The sequence below is a fragment of the Paramormyrops kingsleyae genome, chromosome 4 (assembly GCF_048594095.1).
Source record: "Paramormyrops kingsleyae isolate MSU_618 chromosome 4, PKINGS_0.4, whole genome shotgun sequence".
NCBI classification, from domain to species: Eukaryota; Metazoa; Chordata; class Actinopteri; order Osteoglossiformes; family Mormyridae; genus Paramormyrops; species Paramormyrops kingsleyae.
In genome coordinates, this window is record NC_132800.1 from 12,475,477 (window position 1) to 12,496,502 (window position 21,026).

Sequence of the window (21,026 nt, forward strand, 5' to 3'; positions counted from 1 at the left end):
CAGTGTTCCACGACAAGGACGAAAACCGCATTGTTCCTCCTGAATCCGAGATTCGACTATCGATCTCACCCTCCTCTCCAGTACCCCGGAATAGACTTTCCCAGGGAGGCTGAGAAGTGTGATCCCCCTGTAGTTGGAACACACCCTCCGGTCCCCTTTCTTAAATAAGGGGACCACCACCCCGGTCTGCCAATCCAGTGGCACCGTCCCTGACCTCCATGCACTGTTGAGAAGGCGTGTCAGCCACGACAGCCCCACAACATCCAGAGCCTTCAGGTACTCCGGGCGGATCTCGTCCACCCCCGGGGCCCGGCACCTCAGCCCCAGTGATGGGCAAGCCCCCCCCAGCACCCTCGGGCTCTGTGCCCTCAGATGTCTCAAAGGCAGTGTGCGTAGATGTATCTGAGGCAGGGTTGAGGAGGTCCTCAAAGTACTTCCACCTCCGGGTGATGTCCCCAGATGAGGTCAACAGCACCCCCCCCCCCCCCCCCCCATTATAAATAGTAGGAACCAGGAGCTGCTTCCCCCTCCTGATACTCCGGATGGTTTGCCAGAACCTTTTTGAGGCCGACCGAAAGTCACTTTCCATGGCCTCACCGAACTCCTCCCACGCCCGGGTTTTTGCTTCTGCGACCACCTGAGCTGCGTTCCGTCTGGCCCGCCGGTACCCGCCAGCTGCCTCCGGAGACCCCCGGGCTAATAATTCCCGGTACTGTAAGCCTCCTTCTTCAGCTTCACGGCCCCCCTCACCATCGGGTACGGGGGTTACCGCCACGACTGGCACCGACCACAGCTCTGTACGGCCGCTTCCACAATGGAGGTCCGGAACAGTGTCCATTCAGACTCAATGTCCCCAACCTCCCCCGGCATGCAGTTGGAATTCTGCCGGAGGCACGAGTTAAAGCTCCAGGGAACAGGAGCCTCTGCCAGACGTTCCCAGCATACCCTCACTATGCGCTTGGGTCTACCAGGTCTGACCGGCTTCCTCCCCCGCCACCTGAGCCAACCCATCACCAGGTGGTGATCAGCTGACAGCTCTGCCCCTCTCTTTACCCTAGTGTCCAAGACGGAAGGCCGCAGATCAGATGATACGATTATAAAATCGATCATCGACCTGTAGCCCCGGGCATGTTCGTACCATGTCCACTTATGGACACCCTTATGCTCGAACATGGTGTTCATTATGGACAAACCATGCATTGCACAGAAGTCCAATAACTGAACACCACTCGGATTCAGATCAGGAAGGCCGTTCCTCCCAATCACCCCCTTCCAGGTCACACTGTCATTGCCCACGTGAGTGTTGAATTCCCCCAGCAAAACGATGGAATCCCCCCGCGGCACACCAAATAGCATACCGCTAAGGGAATCCAAGAAGGCCGGGTACTCCGAACTGACATTCGGCGCATAAGCGCAGATGACAGTCAGAGACCTATCCCCGACCCGAAGGCGCAGGGAAACAGCCCTCTCGTTCACCGGGGTAAACTCCGTTGTTAATTCACCGAGCTGTGGGGCCACCAATAGCCCCACCCCAGACTCCAGAGTAAAAGAGCGTCCAGCCCCTCTCCAGGAGATTGGTTCCAGAACCCAATCTATGTGTTGAGGTGAGCCCAACTATATCTAGTCGATACCTCTCAACCTCACGCACAAGCTCAGGCTCCTTCCCCACCAGAGAGGTGACATTCCATGTCCCGAAAGCCAGTTTTGTCAGCCGGGGATCGGACCGCCAGGGCCTCCCTTGGCCGCCACCCGATCCACAAAGCACCGAACCCCTGACATTCCCCCTACGGGTGGTGGGCCCACCTGGGTAATAATAATTATGATTATTATTATTATTATTGGGGGGTTCCAACAGGTAGCTGCCACATCCCTAATGCTTTTGCCTTGATTGTTTTTATTATTATTTTCCTAATATATATATATATATATATATATATATATATATATATATACACACTGTACATCGGAAGCAGAACATTAGAAATAAGAAAACATACCTGTTAATAATCCTCGATACGGAGCCATATTAAACAACAGCAGGACACTGAGCAGACTGACGACAGCACAAGTTACAGCCTCTCCTGTGGATCCTGAAAAACACCAGTCACACAAGATGACACTGAGGGATCGTTCAGCAGGTTTATTTGCAGGTCGCAGATTGGATCCCAGTCTTCCTGGAAACACCAGTCACACCAGATGACACTGAGGGATTGTTCTGCAGGTTTATTTGCAGGTCGCAGATTGACAAATAAATGACAAATAACAATAATACATTATATCATAAACAACTCCTATGGTTCTAAGTCTCACCAGAATTGACTATTAATCGCTTCAACCAAACGTGCTAAATTAGCTAACTTGTCGATTGCGGTGAGTTGGGAGTAGTGATGGCCAAAACGAGGCTTCATGAACCATTTGCTGTCTTTTCTGACCCCACTATAAGTTGCTCTTGGTTTGGATGGGGGCATGCTTTGAGTCCTTTTTTGAACAGAGAGCACCATCTAGTGGGGTAAGAAAATACAGGAAATGGTTCATGAAGTATCGTTTTGGCCATCATGATTCAGGAGTAATAATAATAATAATCATAATAATTATTAATTATGATGATTATTATTATTATTATTATTGGGGGGTTCCAACAGGTAGCTGCCATATCCCTAATGCTTTTGCCCTGATTGTTTTTATTATTATTTTCTAAATTGTGTAAAAGGTCATTCTACAGTCCAAACAGCTGTAAAATTTGCAGGGTAGCTATATCACATTGAGGTCTAGGGCCATGGAGAAAATGACCAATGTCAACCACTAGGGGTGCTATAATAATACACAACACATTTTGGTTTGTAACTCCTGAACTGTGTACATGCACAAATTCTGCTAATGGTTATTTATTTATTTATTTATTTATTTGCTGTTTTGCAAAGTTTGCAAAACCTACTTTTAGACACTTGTCACTGGATTTTTCAATCAGAAACAATTAATTGGTGTTAATGTAATCCTTGGCCCGACCACTGCAATAATAATTTTGCACCTTTTTTTTTATTTTGACTTTTTTTAATTTTGGCTTTCAACAAGATTCCTATTTCGGTTTGTTTTTCTGTTTTTCCATGTAAATTTACGTTACTTGCTATGAATCACTGTCAAAATGGGATGAACCTTCAGTAATTTATTCAGATCAAGTTTGATGCAGATACACAAACAGGGGGCGCTACAAAAAATAAACTGCCTCTATAGCCTACATCGTCAGTAAATGACTCAAAATTTTCAGGTTGGGTATTAGACATTAACGTGAGGACAAACACACAAAAATGCATCCAATTCAACCACCAGGGGGCAGTATAATGAGGGTAAATGCATCTAGGTTCCATATTGTGGTTCTGACGCCCACAACTACTTCTAGTTCACTGATCCTGTCACCACCAAATTTGGTAAATACCATCTGCATAGAAATCTGACCCAAAGGTATTCAAAGAATTTCACTATATGGCCACCGTCGATGAATTTCGATGGCAAAGCCACCAAACAGGAAGTGAGGTCATATCTCAGTAATGCTTTGCTTTATCAAAACCAAACTTGGTACATGGACTCGCGTCCCAATTTTGAGGAAGTAAAAAAAAATAATGCCATTTGATGACTATACTGAAATAAGCAAAAAATGCATTTTGGCTAATAACTTTTGATGTGTTTGCCCTAGAAAAAATATTCTTGTTTTCGTAAAAGATCATTTCCACATGGGGATTAATGAAAGTATCAATTATTATTATTCACTAACAGGACACAAATAATTAAAATCTGTCAGCTTTCAAAGCATTCTTTACAATTATCAAAAAACAAAAATGTATAAACCACATGAAATGGACCCACCTGCAGTTAGACCCCACAGGATGAATGCTGAGGACGTCATGATTGGTGGAGCTATGACATGTGACCAGTGACACAACACAGCCTGTCTGCTTTTACCTATAGACAGAAAGTACAACCAAATGTAACATTAAATTACCATTAGATGATGGTTCATGCAAAGTTTAATGATCTACAGCCGTCCTCAGTTGGTCATTCTGCTGTATCCTCCCCTACAGACAAGCAGTACAGACTGTCAGCCCCTGCATTATTTTTAGGAGAATTTCAATGACATGCGTGTAGATACAGTCCTGTCTGATACCCCATGTCTGCTGAGATGACCTCAACAGGATAAGTGGTGCCAACTATGGATGAACTGAAATGGCTAGAAATGACAGACGCTTCACAGTTTGACACGTTTTACAAAGTTTGGATTAAAACAATATATTTCAAAATTACTTACTTTCCTTCACAAAATGCCAGACGGATAAAGCACCAGTAAGTAGGACTACAGGTGTGACAGCGATGCACAGCCACAGATTCAACCAAAACAGGGATGAATACTCTAAAAAAGGTCAGAATTACATTCCATTAATCATTTTCTCAGACAGGCTGGTATTCATGCTGCAGCATAATCCGCACGTCCGACCCACCAGTTAGCCTCACAAACTGGAGCAGAAATTTAGGATTAAATCTTTTTCCACAGGTGTGGGATTATTAACTGTTGTTCCACCTTAAAACTACATATTAAAATGTTAGATTTTTCATATTCCCATATATGGTTTTGATAAATGTACACATTTTGCATAGAATTTCATTATTTACAAACAATGTCAAGCGCAATTAATAAGAATACATGGTTATTACTGCTTTGTTTCCAGTGACACTCTCTTGCTCTGTCGATCCTAAATGATTATTAAATAATAATGCAGCCATAATTATGCATCACACTACACCAACCAAATTAAATATGAGCTATGCACTAAATAGAATATTCATTCATTCATTACATTATGCATACAGTGATCTCACAAAGTGTTGGGACACTTGCTTAATTCTGTAAAGACATTGCAAATTATTGGTTTCATAACAGACGTCCACTGACATCTGATGTTTAACATTTCTGCACGTCTTCCACACAGTTTTTATTAAGTCATTTTTTTTTTTTGAATGACTCAATCAGTTCTGTTCTTGCCATTTTGCTATTAATTGCAATTGTAGTCACTGCACCCCCCACCCCCAAAGAGATACTAAAGACAAATACTTGGTGTTTTGTTATTGCAAAGGTGTTACTAATTAAAATGCAATGAGATTGTCATCGAATATTTAAAAACTCAGTACAGCTCTTTATAATTTGGGATTCAACATAACTACTTGAAATGAATGTTTTACTCAAAATTAATGGTTGTTTCTAATGTGACATATATTTTGTAAAAAAAAATACAAGAATGATATAATATAAGAATATTTTTCCTGACTTACAGTATAAATGGACTAAATTTGACCTTTTCTACTGTTACACTAGCAGAGTAAACCCAGTTAGACTAGGGCATGTGGATAAAGATCAGTCTACCGCAGAACCACTGACCATCAGGAGTAAGGATATGTGATTTAATCACACAAACTATGATGGAATGCATATTAAAACCAGTCCTTCCAGTGACTCACCCAGTGCTACTATCCTGGCAGTCGTACTGGCAGAATCAGCATCTGTGTGGACTTCACACATAAACTCTCCTTCGTCTTCAGTCCTGAATTCCCTCAGTCTCATTGAGAAGTCTCCTTTGGAAATTTCTGCAGCAAAGAATTCAGCTCTTCCAGCATAATTCTTATCCTCAATCACTGGTCTGATCTCTCCATCAGCGTACAGCAGCACCAAGATGTCACCGTCTGTCTTTATCCATGTCACCTGAAGCTCTGTCACACTGACATGGGTCCCCACAGAGCAGCTGAGAGTCACATCCGCCCCAGCATGTGCATAGACCGGCTCGTCTGCACCCGTCACCACCAGCCGACCTGGAACAAGAGCAGGAAGGTTCACACAACCTGGCAACCTGGCAGCCTGTCAGTGCTGTGTTTTCCCCTCCTGGTTACGGACGAAACTCAGATATATTGGGCTGATTTCATTTTAAAATCCATCACTTTTTTTAAATTTGCCACTTAGGAATATGGAAGCTGATAGAAATTTATTTCAAGTCATTTTTGTTTGAAAATTTAATGTCAGAAGAACTTTACACCAAAGAACAAATAAAACTAGTGCTGTCAAACGATTAAAATTTTTAATCAGATTAATCACAGGGTTGCTGTGGATTAATTTCGATTAATCATGATTAAATATCATTCATTTTTAATCTATATTAATCGCATTTCATTTTGCATGAGCAAACAGACTCAAGAAAAAATGAATATATATGCACTTAACATGTTTATTGAACATCTTGAACATGAGTCGGATGTATTCCATCTGCCACAGAAGTGCAATACCATGGACTCATATCAAAAAGCAAGATTTTTTGCTTAGCCGGACATCTTGTCGGATTTAAGGTACCTCAGTTTAAATGGTCTTTATCTTTGTTCGCTTACAATTAGCACGAACTACCATAAATCTGACAAATAATCCAACTAATTGTGAAATCCAATTCTAGCCCGGTTAATTGCCATTGTTAGCAATATCACTTGATAACACATTACACGCGGTGCTTTACGTATAAAACTCCATAGCAACACGTCCACAGATAAGTTGGACGGTATAGTATGTGCGACCGATTTAATGAGTCACAAATGAGAAGTAGTGCTTAAACAGGATAAAGCTACAACTTTCCCTTCTGCTGATTCTGCGCTGCAGATGGGTTAATTGCGTTAAAAATTTTAATCAGATTAATCATGATGATGGATTAATCCGCATTAACCCGTTAATTTTGACAGCCCTAAATAAAACATTTACAAAGTACAACCAAGTGAATTTTAATTTCTACAAAGCAGCTAAATTTCCCACCAGATACACCAACAGAATGAAAAACTCCAGACATAAGTAATAATGATACAATGCCATGTGTCTTTGGTCGTGACACAGAAGGGCTCTTACCTACTTCCTGTATTCGCACCCGTGTTTCACGACGCTCCTGCTCTCTGTAAACCACACACTCATACACTCCTGTATCTGCAGTCCTCACATCCTCCAGCAGCAGAGAGAAGTTGCCTTTGGGGATTTCCTGAGGGAGTAAGTGGGCTCTGCCCCTGTAGGCATCCCCCTGCGATTCAGGTCTGCTCTGACCCCCCAGGAATAGGTGCACGATGGTGTCTGTGTCAGTCCTTCTCCACTCCACCTGCAGCCCCTCCAAAGGCAGGGGTCTGTCGGCAAAGCAGGGCAGCAGTACAGCTCCTCCCAGCCGGGCAGTGAGAGGATCAGCAGAGCCGTGCAGCAGGAAACCTACCAGGGGAATACAGTAAGATACCCCAAAGTCATGGCATAAAGCATAAAAAAAAAGAGCAGAACTCATGAATTACAAATCAGTTACTTGAGAATTTGGCAAGAAATGACTTTTAATTAACTCAGTACACCAAAAACAAAGTCCTGTTCTTAAGGTCATCTTAATCATATTTCTTAAACCAGACAGGTAAAACGCCAAAACATGGGACTTATTTTTGTCCAATACTGTACGTACCAACAGTGTTAATGACGAACTTCAACAGAACCAAAATAACGCAGAGACATTTCATCTTCATCTCCGCCTATGAAGTGCTGATTCCTCCTTTTCTTACTCAAAGAACCGTTTCCATACGACAGGCAAACTTCACCATATATTATAACCATATATACGCTCTGGTCAGCCCAAATGCCGTCTTCTTGACCGGACCTTCGCTTTCGCTTTAAGCCTGGAGCCGAAACACGCCCAGCGCACCTGGGGGCGGATCGCACGGCAGGTGTTCTGTCATAAAATACTATCTATCGAGACGTGCTATCGAGCCTTTCTGCGCATGTGCAGTTCCACTGTTTTGGGATTAGGGTTAGGGTTAAGGTAAGGGTTTTAGGGGTTTGGGGGGGTTAGGGTTAGGGTAAGAGTTAGGGTTAGGGTTAGGGCTATCGATTAGCACTACGGTAGCATTTTTCGACAAGGCAGCATATATCGACAGAACACCGGGTTTCAGTTCGGAGCTGGAATGATGCAAGTCGCGTTAGTCCGGTTAGGTGACTGATTGATATCGTGAAAAACTAAGAATGTCCTTCGTAGATTTAGTATATAAAAAGGAAAATTGGTAATGGACTCCACCATTTAAGCTTGTATCACAAATATCCTTGAAAATTTATTAAAATCACTGTGCATACTTTCTTTCTCGATGAAACAATCTGTGTGCAGTAGTTATCAGTATTTCTCAGTTGCCTCTACACTGAAACTGGCCCTTGCCGTGTCCCTTTCACTCTCTTTAAATGAAGGATTGCCGTAGGGATCCATTATTGATTGATTTACAGCGTATTTATTGAGCAGCGCGCCCACGGATCAGGTACAGCTTGGGGGAAAATACCGGAAACATTGCTGCCAAATCCACATAATATAAGCGACTTGGGCTTTTTTCCTGAAGTCGCTTATAATTCCATTGAGTTGACGGTTGCAGTTTCTGAGCTTGTTCTTGTTTTGATTTTAGGTCTTTTTAACCTAATTCTAATTTTTATATAATATTACACATTTATCATTCGAAGAAATTGAAATATTAATGACAGTTTTACATGTGCCTTCGGTTTAGACTGTGTAACTACAGTATATGCTTGGACAGTAATTTCTCCCTGGGATCAATAAAGTTAATCTTAGTCATAATCGTGTTTAATTTTTCATACCGTCACACTGTCCATACATTATACCGTGAAGTATGGTGTTTTGAAGGAATTGTATTGTATAGATAGTTAGTTCTTTTCCCCGTTTTGCTGTTTTGACCCCTGCATTGTCTCAGAGCCATTGGTGGATCGTCGCCTCCTTTTCCCACCTGCGCCATGACACACCGTGACACAAGTTTCCAGACGGTGCTTTTCAGGTTTTTACAAATGCTGTACTGTCACATTCTTCGTCTGACTCACACACATTAATTCAGTTGGTTCCTTATTGACTAGTTTCAGCCATTTTTGCTGGCTCAGATAACTGAGCAAATTGCGTAATTTTATATCACTTTGTTAAAATTTTTGGCCATAATTTCATATTTAATGAGTAGTTACAGGTTAATTATGAGTTCTTGTTATGCATATATATCATATAATTTTTCAACTATTTTTTTGTGATATTTATGAGCTCAGTATCCAATAACTTGTGTAAAATGTGCTACAAAGGATCATATTTAGTTTATGGCAAGTCACAAGGAGTTATTTACTATCACACTAACAAAAGAAAATGATAAATTAGAATTTGAGGACCTGCCTCCAGTATCTTTCTTACTGTTGGATGCATACAGCGGGGAAAATAAGTATTGAACGCATCAACATTTTTCTCAGTAAATATATTTCTAAAGGATCTATTGACATGAAATTTAAACACGATGTTGGTAACAACCCAAGTAATGCACACATACAAAGAAATCAAAACAAATAAGTACATAGATTAAGTTATGTGAAATAAAGTGAAATGACACAGGGAATAAGTATTGAACACGCTTACTGAAATGTATTTAATACTTAGTAAGAAAAGCCTTTGTTGGTAATGACAGCTTTAAGACGCCTCCTGTATAGAGAAACTAGTCGCATGTATTGCTCAAGTGTGATTTTGGCCTGTTCTTCCACACAAACGGTCTTCAAATCTTGATATATTTTATTTATCCTTTGTTTTACCAGGAATGTCCCATTGAGATACATTATCTCTTCTTCCAGGGAGTCCTGGCCAAGGTGGCAGCAATAAGTTACAAAAGTTCCAACATAAACAAACAACATACACATAGAACATGTAATATTAACACCTAAAGACATACAAACATACCAATGAATACAATACAATAAACACAGACTATCAAACTAAAATACATGGAAATTCCAATTGTCAAAAAAGGCAGAGAGAGTTATGGACAAGGAGAAGAGAAAGAAAGAATAAAATAATTATATATATATATAAATATATGGGCTACAAATTATGAAAAACAATGGCACTGTTGTATAAGAACTGATTTTAAAAGATTTTTGAAAACATTTAGAGAGGGTAGGAAGTCCAAATTTAGAATGTTTTGTAATGAATTCCACTCGTGGTGCATATGAACAAAAAGCGGATTTGCCTATAGCTCTGTCCGAGTTATTGAAGAACAAAGGAGGAGTTTTACTGATGAACGCGTACTGTAAGTATTAGTGTGAAGTTTCAGTAGATTACACATGTACTGAGGTAGTTTACCCATTAAAGCCTTTGCAATAAATACTAAGCAGTGAGATTTCCTTCTAAGCTGTAATGATGTCCATTGCACCATGTCATAAAGATCACAGTGATGTGTTCTTGCTGCAGCACCAGTTACAAATCTCAAAGCAGAATGATAAACAACGTCCAGCTTTTTCAGATGGGCTGTGGATGCATGCATGTATATTATATCACCATAATCTAATATTGATAGGAAAGTGCTCAGTACTAATCGCTTTCTGGCAGTACAAGGAAAGCATTTTTTCAAACGATAATAAAAACCTAATTTAGGACAAAGCTTTTTCAATATACTTTCTATATGGACTCCAAATGACAGCTTGTCATCAAGCCAGATTCCAAGATACAGTATTTGTAAGAGTTTACCCTTTCTAGTTTAGTGCCATCTAGTGTTAAAAGAGTATACACAGAGGAAATCTTTAGTTCTTTCCATAGATTTTCAACTGGATTCAAGTCTTGTGACTGACTGGGCCATTCTAGCAGCTTAATTTCTTTCTCTGAAACCGATTGAGAGCTACCTTGGCTGCGTGTTTGGGATCATTGTCTTGCTGAAATGTCCACCCTTGTTTCCCCTTTGGGACCCTGAATGTCTCGCTACATTTCTCCATTCATCCTTCCTTCAGTTATAAGTCTACTAGTATCATTCGCTGAAAAACAGCCCGAAACCATGATGTTCCCACCCCCAAACTTCCCTGTTGGGATGGTGTTTTTGGGGTGATGCGCAGTGACATTTCTCCTCCAAACATGGTGTGTGCTATTAACATACAAAGAGTTTAATTTTGTCTCATCTGACCGGACTATATTCTCCCAGCATTTCATTGGTTCGTCCAGATGTTGTGCGGCAAACTTTAAACAAGCTTCAATATGCTTTTTCTTCAGCAGTGGAGTCTTGCACGATGAGCCTGCATAGAGGCCATGGTGACTGAGTGCATTACTTATTGTTTTCTTTGAAACAACTGCACTTGCTAATTCCAGGTCTTTCTGAAGCTCTCCATGATTGGTCCTTGGCTCTTTTGATTATTCTTTTGACTCCTCTGTCAGAAATTTTGCGAGGAGCACCTGGTCGTGGCCGGTTAATGGTGAATTGATGTTCTTTCCACTTCCGGATTATGGGCCCAACGGTGCTCACTGGAGCATTCAGAAGTTTAGAAATACGTCTGTAACCGATGCCATCGGTATGGTTTACAGCAATCAGGTTGCGAAGGTCTTGAGTGAGCTCTTTGCTTTTACCCATCATGAAATGCTTCTTGTGTGACACCTTGGTAATAAGAAACCTTTTTATAAGCCATCAATTAGGACTAAACCAGCAGATATTAATTTGCACTGATAGGGGACAGGATTTCTTTCTAAATACTGACAGATTTCAGCTGGTTTCTTGGCTTTCCCTGCATTTTTGCACCTCCTGTTCTTCATGTGTTCAATACTTATTCCCTGTGTCATTTCACTTTATTACACATAACTTAATCTATGTACTTATTTGTTTTGATTTCTTTGTATGTGTTGATTACTTGGGTTGTTACCAACATATGGTGTAAATTTCATGTCAATAGATCCTTTAGAAATATATTTACTGAGAAAAATGTTGACGCGTTCAATACTAATTTTCCCCGCTGTATATATATATATATATATATATATATATAAAATTTGTTCTATTTCCTTAATGCCAGGTTCTGTGTCTGTGCAACACTGCTCTACGTGCCTCAAATTGCCCCTTGGGGACAAATTAAGTTTTTTGATTTGATATCGAATCACATATGTGGCAAAGTGGCTTTCAGATTACAAAGATACAGCAGGAATAAAGCTTAAACGAAAAGGAAACAAACAAAAGTAACAGGTACAAGTGAACACAATTACAGATGATTGTTACATTATCGTATTAACATAGCAAACTTACTACCATACAGCTCCGATAAGAAAATGCATGCAGTGTTGTTCAATGGAGAAATAAAGCAGTTGCAGTCCTATAAGCAGCATAAACGAGACTGCAAAGTAACAACAGTAGTTACAGTTACTCATATTCATTTACATACAACATCAAGTAAGTGAACTAAGTGCAGCGTGTTAACATTCCGCCAACATTGTTCCCATCCACACTGAGCGGGTAGGAAAATGAACTAAATAGCTAAGTTCCCTGGCAGGCTTTCTGACGGGTGAGCGTTTGTCACAACTCATGGAGGATGGAACAGAAAAGCTGGTGAGAAATGTTTCTCTCACACTTACGGCAGCAGAGAAAGACTAGCAGTCGTATTTAGGGTGAAACACTTCTATTATTACATGCAAGTACATGTACAGACAGCTTCTGACAGTCTACATAGACCATAACCCAAAGGTATCTTACCCATGGCCTCTGCAACAACAGAGTACTGAGTGTAACCTTGTCTGCAAACCAGGTCTACATAATGTACAAGGCAGGGTGTGAACAAGCAAATGTGCTGCATTACATCATCTCCCCCTTCAGAGACCCCTGACACATACCTGCCCCGCATTACATCATCTCCTGCTTCAGAGACCCCTGACTCATACCTACCCTGCATTACATCATCTCCTGCTTCAGAGACCCCTGACACATACCTACCCCGCATTACATCATCTCCCGCTTCAGAGACCCCTGACACACACCTACCCTGCATTACATCATCTCCCGCTTCAGAGACCCCTGACTCATACCTACCCTGCATTACATCATCTCCCGCTTCAGAGACCCCTGACACATACCTACCCTGCATTACATCATCTCCCGCTTCAGAGACCCCTGACACACACCTACCCTGCATTACATCATCTCCCGCTTCAGAGACCCCTGACACACACCTACCCTGCATTACATCATCTCCCGCTTCAGAGACCCCTGACACACACCTACCCTGCATTACATCATCTCCCGCTTCAGAGACCCCTGACACATACCTACCCTGCATTACATCATCTCCCGCTTCAGAGACCCCTGACACATACCTACCCTGCATTACATCATCTCCCGCTTCAGAGACCCCTGACACATACCTACCCTGCATTACATCATCTCCCGCTTCAGAGACCCCTGACACACACCTACCCTGCATTACATCATCTCCCTCTTCAGAGACCCCTGACACACACCTACCCTGCATTTGGACAGTCAGACCACATCTCTCTGTTTATGTACCCAGCTTACAGACAGAAGCTGAAACAATCAAACCCTGTCATCAAACCTGTTACACGCTGGAGCTCAGAGACTGAGAGCATCCTGCAGGACTGTTTTGCCCAGACAGACTGGGATGTGTTTGAAACTGCAGCCACTATGGAGGACTGTTCTATTAACATACAGGACTATGCTGAGTGCGTGACTGGGTACATCAGCTTTTGTGTTGACAATATCGTGCCCACCACACAAGTGAGGAAGTTCCCCAATCAGAAGCCCTGGATTAACAGTCAGGTACGACATATGCTGCGCGCTCGCTCTCTTGCATTCAGATCAGGCAATGAGACGGAGTACAAAGCTGCGAAGTACAGACTGCGGAAAGCAATCACAGAGGCTAAGAGGCAGTACAGAGAGAAGCTGGATGGCTTCTACTCTTCTGCTGACCCCGGGAGGATGTGGCAAGGCCTGCAGCACATCACAGAGTATAAGGCCACTACCAGCACCATCAGTTCTGCAGGCAGCCTGCTGGATGACCTCAATGTGTTCTATACTCGTTTTGAGACCTCCCAGACCTCCAAGACCTGCCAGACTTCTCAGACTCTTCGGAACCAGACCTCCCAGAACCTCCAGATCACCCAATCCTCCCCCCCAGTACTTACAACAGACCAAGTATGCAGAGCCCTGAGAAGAATCAACCCCCGCAAAGCAACAGGACCAGACAACATTCCTGGACGGGCCCTTAAAGCATGTGTTAATGAGCTGGCTGATGTTCTCACCTCCATTTTTAATCTTTCCCTCAGCCAGAGCACCGTTCCCACATGCTTCAAGACAACAACCATTGTCCCCCTCCCCAAGAAAAGCCCAGCCACTTGCCTAAATGACTATAGACCAGTTGCACTCACTCCTATCATTGCAAAATGTTTTGAGAGAGTGGTGCTGGCCTACATCCAGAGCAACATCCCAGACACTCTGGACCCTCTGCAGTATGCCTACCAGCCTAATAGGTCCATATCAGACGCTATCGCTGCTGTCCTTCATTACTTCCTCTCCCACCTGGAAAACAAAGACTCCTACATTAGGGTACTTTTTGTTGATTACAGCTCTGCCTTTAACACAGTCATACCCCACAAACTCACCCACAAACTGACCACGCTCGGCCTGCACCCCACCCTCTGTGACTGGCTACAGGACTTTTTGACTGGCAGACCTCAATCTGTCAGGATTGGCAACAGGACTTCAGCCAGCATTATTACAAACACTGGCGTCCCGCAGGGCTGTGTCCACAGCCCCATCCTCTACACCCTGTTTACCCACGACTGTGTCGTCACCAGTAAGGACAACATCATCCTGAAGTTCGCGGATGACACTGCAGTGATCGGTCGCATCACTGGAGGGGACGAAACGGCTTACAGGAGAGAGGTGGCCGGCCTGGTATCATGGTGTGAGGACAATAACCTCACCCTCAACACTGACAAAACAAAGGAAATGATAGTGGACATGGGGAAGACGAGGACCCCCCGCCTGCCACTGTTTATCCGGGAGCTTGAAGTGGAGAGGGTGAGCAGCTTTAAATACCTGGGCATCTACATCTGTGAGGACCTCACCTGGACACTGAACACCACACAGCTGGTCAAGAAAGCTCAACAGCGGCTGTATTTCCTGAGGAGGCTGAGGAAGTTTGGCATGTCACGCAAGATCCTCAGCAATTTCTACAGCTGCATTGTGGAGAGCACACTGACCAGCTGTATCACCGCATGGTATGGCAGCACAACTGCTATGGACCGCAAACGCCTGCAGAGAGTGATAACAACTGCGGAGAAGATCATTAGGACTCCACTGCCCTCTTTGCAGAGCATTTACCATCGCAGAGCACTGAGGAGAGCTGCCTCCATCCTCAAAGACCCGACACACCCCCAACACGGACTGTTCACACTCCTGCCCTCGGGACGAAGGTTCAGAAGTGTGAAATCTAGAACATCCCGGCTAAACAACTCTTTCTTCCCCACTACAATCAGACTCCTAAATAGACGACCTACCTCATTTACATAACAGATCACTTTGCATATCATGACCTACCTCATTTGCACAACAGGTCACTTTGCACTTTAAGCTCTTTTTGCACCATTTTTCTCAAGTATGCTCTTTGTACTTGTAATTTAATTTAACCTGGCATTTGTGAGTGGACAGCAAAGTAAGAATTTCATTGTACTGAGAAATACTACTTTTTCTGTACATATGATAATAAACGCTTTGAATCTTGAATCTTGAATCATCTCCCGCTTCAGAGACCCCTGACACACACCTACCCTTCATTACATCATCTCCCGCTTCAGAGACCCCTGACACACACCTACCCTGCATTACATCATCTCCCGCTTCAGAGACCCCTGACACATACCTACCCTGCATTACATCATCTCCCTCTTCAGAGACCCCTGACACACACCTACCCTGCATTACATCATCTCCCGCTTCAGAGACCCCTGACACACACCTACCCTGCATTACATCATCTCCCGCTTCAGAGACCCCTGACACACACCTACCCTGCATTACATCATCTCCCGCTTCAGAGACCCCTGACACATACCTACCCTGCATTACATCATCTCCCGCTTCAGAGACCCCTGACGCATACCTACCCTGCATTACATCATCTCCCGCTTCAGAGACCCCTGACGCATACCTACCCTGCATTACATCATCTCCCGCTTCAGAGACCCCTGACTCATACCTACCCTGCATTACATCATCTCCCGCTTCAGAGACCCCTGACACATACCTACCACCTGACACTGTGTCTCTGCTGTATAGACTGTCAGATTCTCCAGTGATGGCAAAGCAAATCAGTGTGGACAGTGAAAGACCCAGTACTGTCACTGGTACAGAGGTATGTGATGCAGGACTGGAAAACTGAAAATGAAATCTCCATATGGCAGAGAAACGCCAGACGTGAAGGAGAGGTTAATGAAAACAAAGTGCTGATACAGACAAACCGGTCTGACACGTCCATCAGTGTCAGGTGTGCAGGAATTCAGGCGAGGCGGGATGTGACCAGACTGGGCGTGACGGAATGGAGGCTTAACTGACACAACAGTAACTTACTGCCTGCTGTGCTGCATTGTTATTACCGTCCATATGTGAAAATACAGGACATGCATGTATATTCAAAGCAGCTGAGTACTGTCCAATTTATGCTGGTGACTGGTCTTAGCTGGTTTCAGCTGGTCTAAGATGGTCTTAAGCATCTTTCAGAGAATATGGCATGGGGCGGGCCTTAGAAAATATTGGCTGTGCACTTGGTTGCATTCCAGCTGTTGCCTCAAAATCCTCCATAGCACCTGCATTCTCAGAAAATAACCACTAAGTGGCGCTTTAGCACCGCTTGTAACTCTGTTTGGTTGATTTGGTTCTTTATCAACTCTGAAAATGCTCCTCCAGTCGATTTTAAAGCTTTCAAGCTTTTTCAGTTTCTTCCCATCAGGGATGGTCTATCGCCTTTGACTATCACCAGATGTAACTGTCCCAATGACAGTGTGTTCTGAAAGTTCATTTTTGTTATAAATTGAGATACCTAAATCTGTTGTGATCTTTACAATTTATTTAAAATATGTTTATTGAATAATTAAAAATTCTATGTAAATTGACGCAAAGCGTAATGGGTCACATGACTGACGTTTGGCATGGTTTTTGGCGCGGTGGCACTGGGGAAGAGGTAGTTGCGCAGTGCTGAAAGGGATTTAACTCTGCATGTGGTCCAAGAGGCGCACACGGTAATTGTTAAATTTTTTGTGTTGTATGTGATTATAATTAAGTGTGTATTTATATGAACGATGTATCTTTGTTTCGGTTAATTGTGAGTGTGATGTATTTTGGACGAGCTTGCGTGTTTGTGACGGGGCTGCTAAGGAAGAGACTTGTATGGACTGTGATGTAAATTTTTGTCTTAATTTTGTTATAGTTTTCACGGTGTCTGCTGAGAGGAGAGAGAGAGAGATACAAATAAACCCTCAAAGACATCTGTATGAAGCGTGGCCATTGTTTAATTGGACCCGTGTAGCTACAGTGAAAACGTACCGCCAACATGGCTGAGAGTTCCAAAAGGAGCGGCGCATGTTCGGGATAAGAGAGAACGAACCACGTTCGTCAGTGTAGCCGGATGACGGCGGAGAAGAAAGCGGGATCGCTAGATTCGGTGTATGGGTGAAGACAGCGATTTCTCGTCGGAGTGCAGTGACTGGCTTCTCATTTGAGGTCTTCAGGCATAAGAGTGCGACACTGCAGACGGCGTCAGGTTTGACTGTACTACATCTGCAAGGTTATGGACATTAGTACAGTGTAAAAAAAAAAAAAAAGTCTTTCCGTTTGTTATTGATAAAGGTAACTGGGTTTAAAGGGTAACTGATCTATGATCTATTACGATAGTGTAATCGATGCCCTTCTTTAATCTTGGTTTGAATGTTTATTAGTTTTTTTTTTAAAGCTACTTTATAGGTAGTGCAACAATGGGTTTATTTAAGTAAGCTGTTATTACATGTTAAGACTTGCATTGTACTGACCATTATATATTGCAAAGGGTTATGTATATAGGAATAATTTGATAATAGCTAAAGTAAATTTTCTAAAACATGTACAGTGTTGGTTCCCCCCAAAAATTGCAAGTTGAATCACCAAAAGAAATTGAAACAACTTCAAGGGAGCTTTCGCCAACTATCTCAAGAGTCGATATTAGGAAGTCCTCCAGAGATAGAAAGTTAACATCCAAAATGTCAGAGTTTAAGCAACAAGAGACCTCTCAGAAGGAGAGCAAATTCATTAAACTATATGAAAGCTGGAAGGAACAAGTGAAAGCTACACGTACCAAACTTAAGGATGAGTGTTCTGATCAAGACATAGGTGACATGATGGATGCTGTTGAAGGGCTGGAGACCCAAGTGAAAAATGTTTATGAAAACATACGATCTCAGTCGACAACTTCTACTGAAATCAGAAGGAAGATGGATTCCTGCACAGCAGTAACAGCAGATTTGATGGGGATAATGAAGGTACGTATGAGTGAAGTGGGGCTAGACGAGTTCGATGCTAAGGCAGAAAATGCAATACTTCATATGGTGCTCGACAGAGAGTATGCCCAGTCAATATTTGGGTCTGAAGTCCACAGATCTACAGTCCTCAGCCATCGCTCTAGCTGTTTATCAGAGCAGCAAAGCATTGCAGCAAAAAGAGCAGAGTGTGCTGCACAGTTGGCTGCAAAACGAGCTGAAATGGAGATGGAGGAAGCTATTGCTGCACAGAGGCAAGAACTGAAAAGACTGGAAGGTCAAAGAGATCTTCATGTAATAGCTGCAAAGCTCAAAGCTTACTCTGAAGCAGACACTGCTGAAGCCAGTGATGAAGATAGAATAGCACTTGAGGTAGTTAACTTCCCTCCATCGGCTTGCAAAGAAATTAAAGGTGAGCAAACAAACAATACTAACAATGAAGCATCTTTAATACAAGCCCTGCATGACACAATGGTACTTACCAGACTTCCTTCACCTGAGCCCTCGGTCTTCTCAGGTGACCCTCTTAAGTTCTTAGAGTGGAGCACAAGCTTCAAGGCATTGATTGAACGGCGATGCACAAATTCAGCTGACAGGTTATTCTACCTACAGAGATACATCAGTGGCGAAGCACAATCTGTACTGGAAGGAAGCTTCTATCGAAATGATGATGAAGCCTATTACCAAGCTTGGAAGGCTTTAGATGCTCGGTATGGTCACCCCTTTGTAATTCAGCGTGCTTTTAGAGAAAGGCTGAACAACTGGCCGAAGATTAGCTCAAGGGAGTCAGTTAAACTGAGACAATTTAGTGATTTTCTGACAGCCTGCAGCAATGCTATGCCACACATTAAGGGACTACAGGTGTTAAATGATTGTGAAGAGAATCAGAGATTACTCCAAAAACTCCCTGATTGGGTAACCTCTCGATGGAATCGTCATGTCACAAAGCAATTGCAACAGACAGAGGAATATCCTAATTTCAAAGAGTTTACAGATTTTGTGGCACAAGAAGCAGAAATAGCATGCAATCCGGTAACATCCTTTCATGCCTTAAAGAATACTGAAGACAGGCAATCCAGAGACATGAAGCGTCCAAAGGCAAATGCATATATCACAAGCGTGAAAGCTTCAGGCAAAACATACAGTGCCGAGGAGAGTAGCTCAGTGGATTTGGATTCATTTAAGAAAGCAAATCCTTTATTTTCATCTTCTTCAAAATTAGTCATATGCATGTGCTGTGGAGAAGACCACTCAGTTTACAAATGCCAGAAGTTTGCCAGCAAGCCTGTGGATGACAAAAGAAAGTTCATATTTGAAAATAACTTATGCTTTGGGTGTCTTAGGCGAGGACACACCTCAAGGGAGTGCAAGAGCAGATCTATTTGTGCCATCTGTAAAAAACCTCATCCAACACCACTTCATGAAGACCGTTCCCCTGCTGCAGCAAACACATCCTCACTTTCTTGTGGTGTGGACAGAAGCGATGGTGGGAGCACAACAATGATAGTGCCTGTGTGGATTTCTTCAAACACTACTCCAAACACAGAAACTTTAGTGTATGCTCTACTAGATACTCAGAGCAGTAACACGTTTGTAGATCAAGAAACATGTGAGACAATAGGGGTGGGTTTAGAGCCAGTCAAGTTAAAGCTAACTACTATGATGGGAAAGGATTCTGTTATTCAGAGTGAAAGAGTTAGTGGGCTCAGAGTTAGAGGGTTTTCCTCCCAAGGCTTTATCAACCTGCCGCTCGCCTATACCAGAGATTTCATCCCACTTGACCGTTCCCACATTCCTACTCCTGAAACCGCCAAGGGGTGGAAACATCTGAGCAAAATAGCACAGGAAATACCAGAGCTGATGGATTGTAAGGCCGGACTGTTGATTGGCTACGACTGCTCCAGAGCATTAGTACCACGACAAGTCATCATAGGAGGTGAAGCAGAGCCATATGCCATCAAAACTGACTTGGGTTGGAGCATTGTTGGCAGTTCAGCACAGGTGGCAAAGTCAACAGAAGTGACAGGGTTGTGCCATCGTGTGTTAGTCAAGGAACTACCACCATTAACACCAGCCATCGTCATCAGAGCACTTGAGTCAGACTTCAGAGACACTAATCCTGGAGAAAGGAGTATATCACAAGATGACATACAGTTCACGCAACTGCTGAATGGAAAAATACACCAAAATGCAGATGGACACCTGGAAATGCCCCTCCCCTTTAAGACACGCCCTGAACTACCAGAAAATAAGAGGCTAGCTCTGGTACGACTGAGACATCTCAAGGGAAAACTTGACAAAAATCCCAAATTCAAGGATGACTATTTAAGGTTTATGGAAGGTGTCTTCAAGGAAGGTGATGCAGAGGGAGCTAAAGATCATCCCAAGCCAGGAAATGTGTGGTATATCCCACATCATGGTGTCTATCACCCAAGGAAACCAGAAAAGATTAGAGTGGTATTTGACTGTTCTGCTAAGTATGGTGGCACAGCCTTAAATGATCATTTATTAACTGGTCCTGATCTTACAAATGGACTAATAGGGGTACTTTGCAGGTTCCGCAAACACCCAATCGCTATTATTTGTGACATAGAGAAAATGTTCCACAGATTCCATGTAAATCAAGAAGACCGTGATTACTTGCGC

General features: G+C 42.9%; 2 protein-coding genes across 3 annotated transcripts in view; both read right to left on the reverse strand.

Annotated features, from left to right (window-relative positions):
- Positions 1-7,710, reverse strand: part of LOC111846089 (CD276 antigen-like) — a 19,310-nt gene extending 11,600 nt beyond the window's left edge. For both annotated transcript variants that reach the window (XM_072710692.1, XM_072710691.1), the window contains exons 1-6: positions 7,503-7,710; positions 6,923-7,267; positions 5,506-5,853; positions 4,301-4,402; positions 3,862-3,957; positions 1,998-2,090 (exon numbers count right to left, since the gene is read on the reverse strand). In XM_072710692.1, coding sequence (XP_072566793.1) covers positions 1,998-2,090; positions 3,862-3,957; positions 4,301-4,402; positions 5,506-5,853; positions 6,923-7,267; positions 7,503-7,563 — 1,045 coding nt within the window. In that variant the 5' untranslated portion in view covers positions 7,564-7,710. The remainder of the gene's footprint in view (positions 1-1,997; positions 2,091-3,861; positions 3,958-4,300; positions 4,403-5,505; positions 5,854-6,922; positions 7,268-7,502) is intronic.
- Positions 1-21,026, reverse strand: part of LOC140588728 (uncharacterized) — a 462,332-nt gene that overhangs the window by 41,875 nt on the left and 399,431 nt on the right. The window lies entirely within an intron of this gene.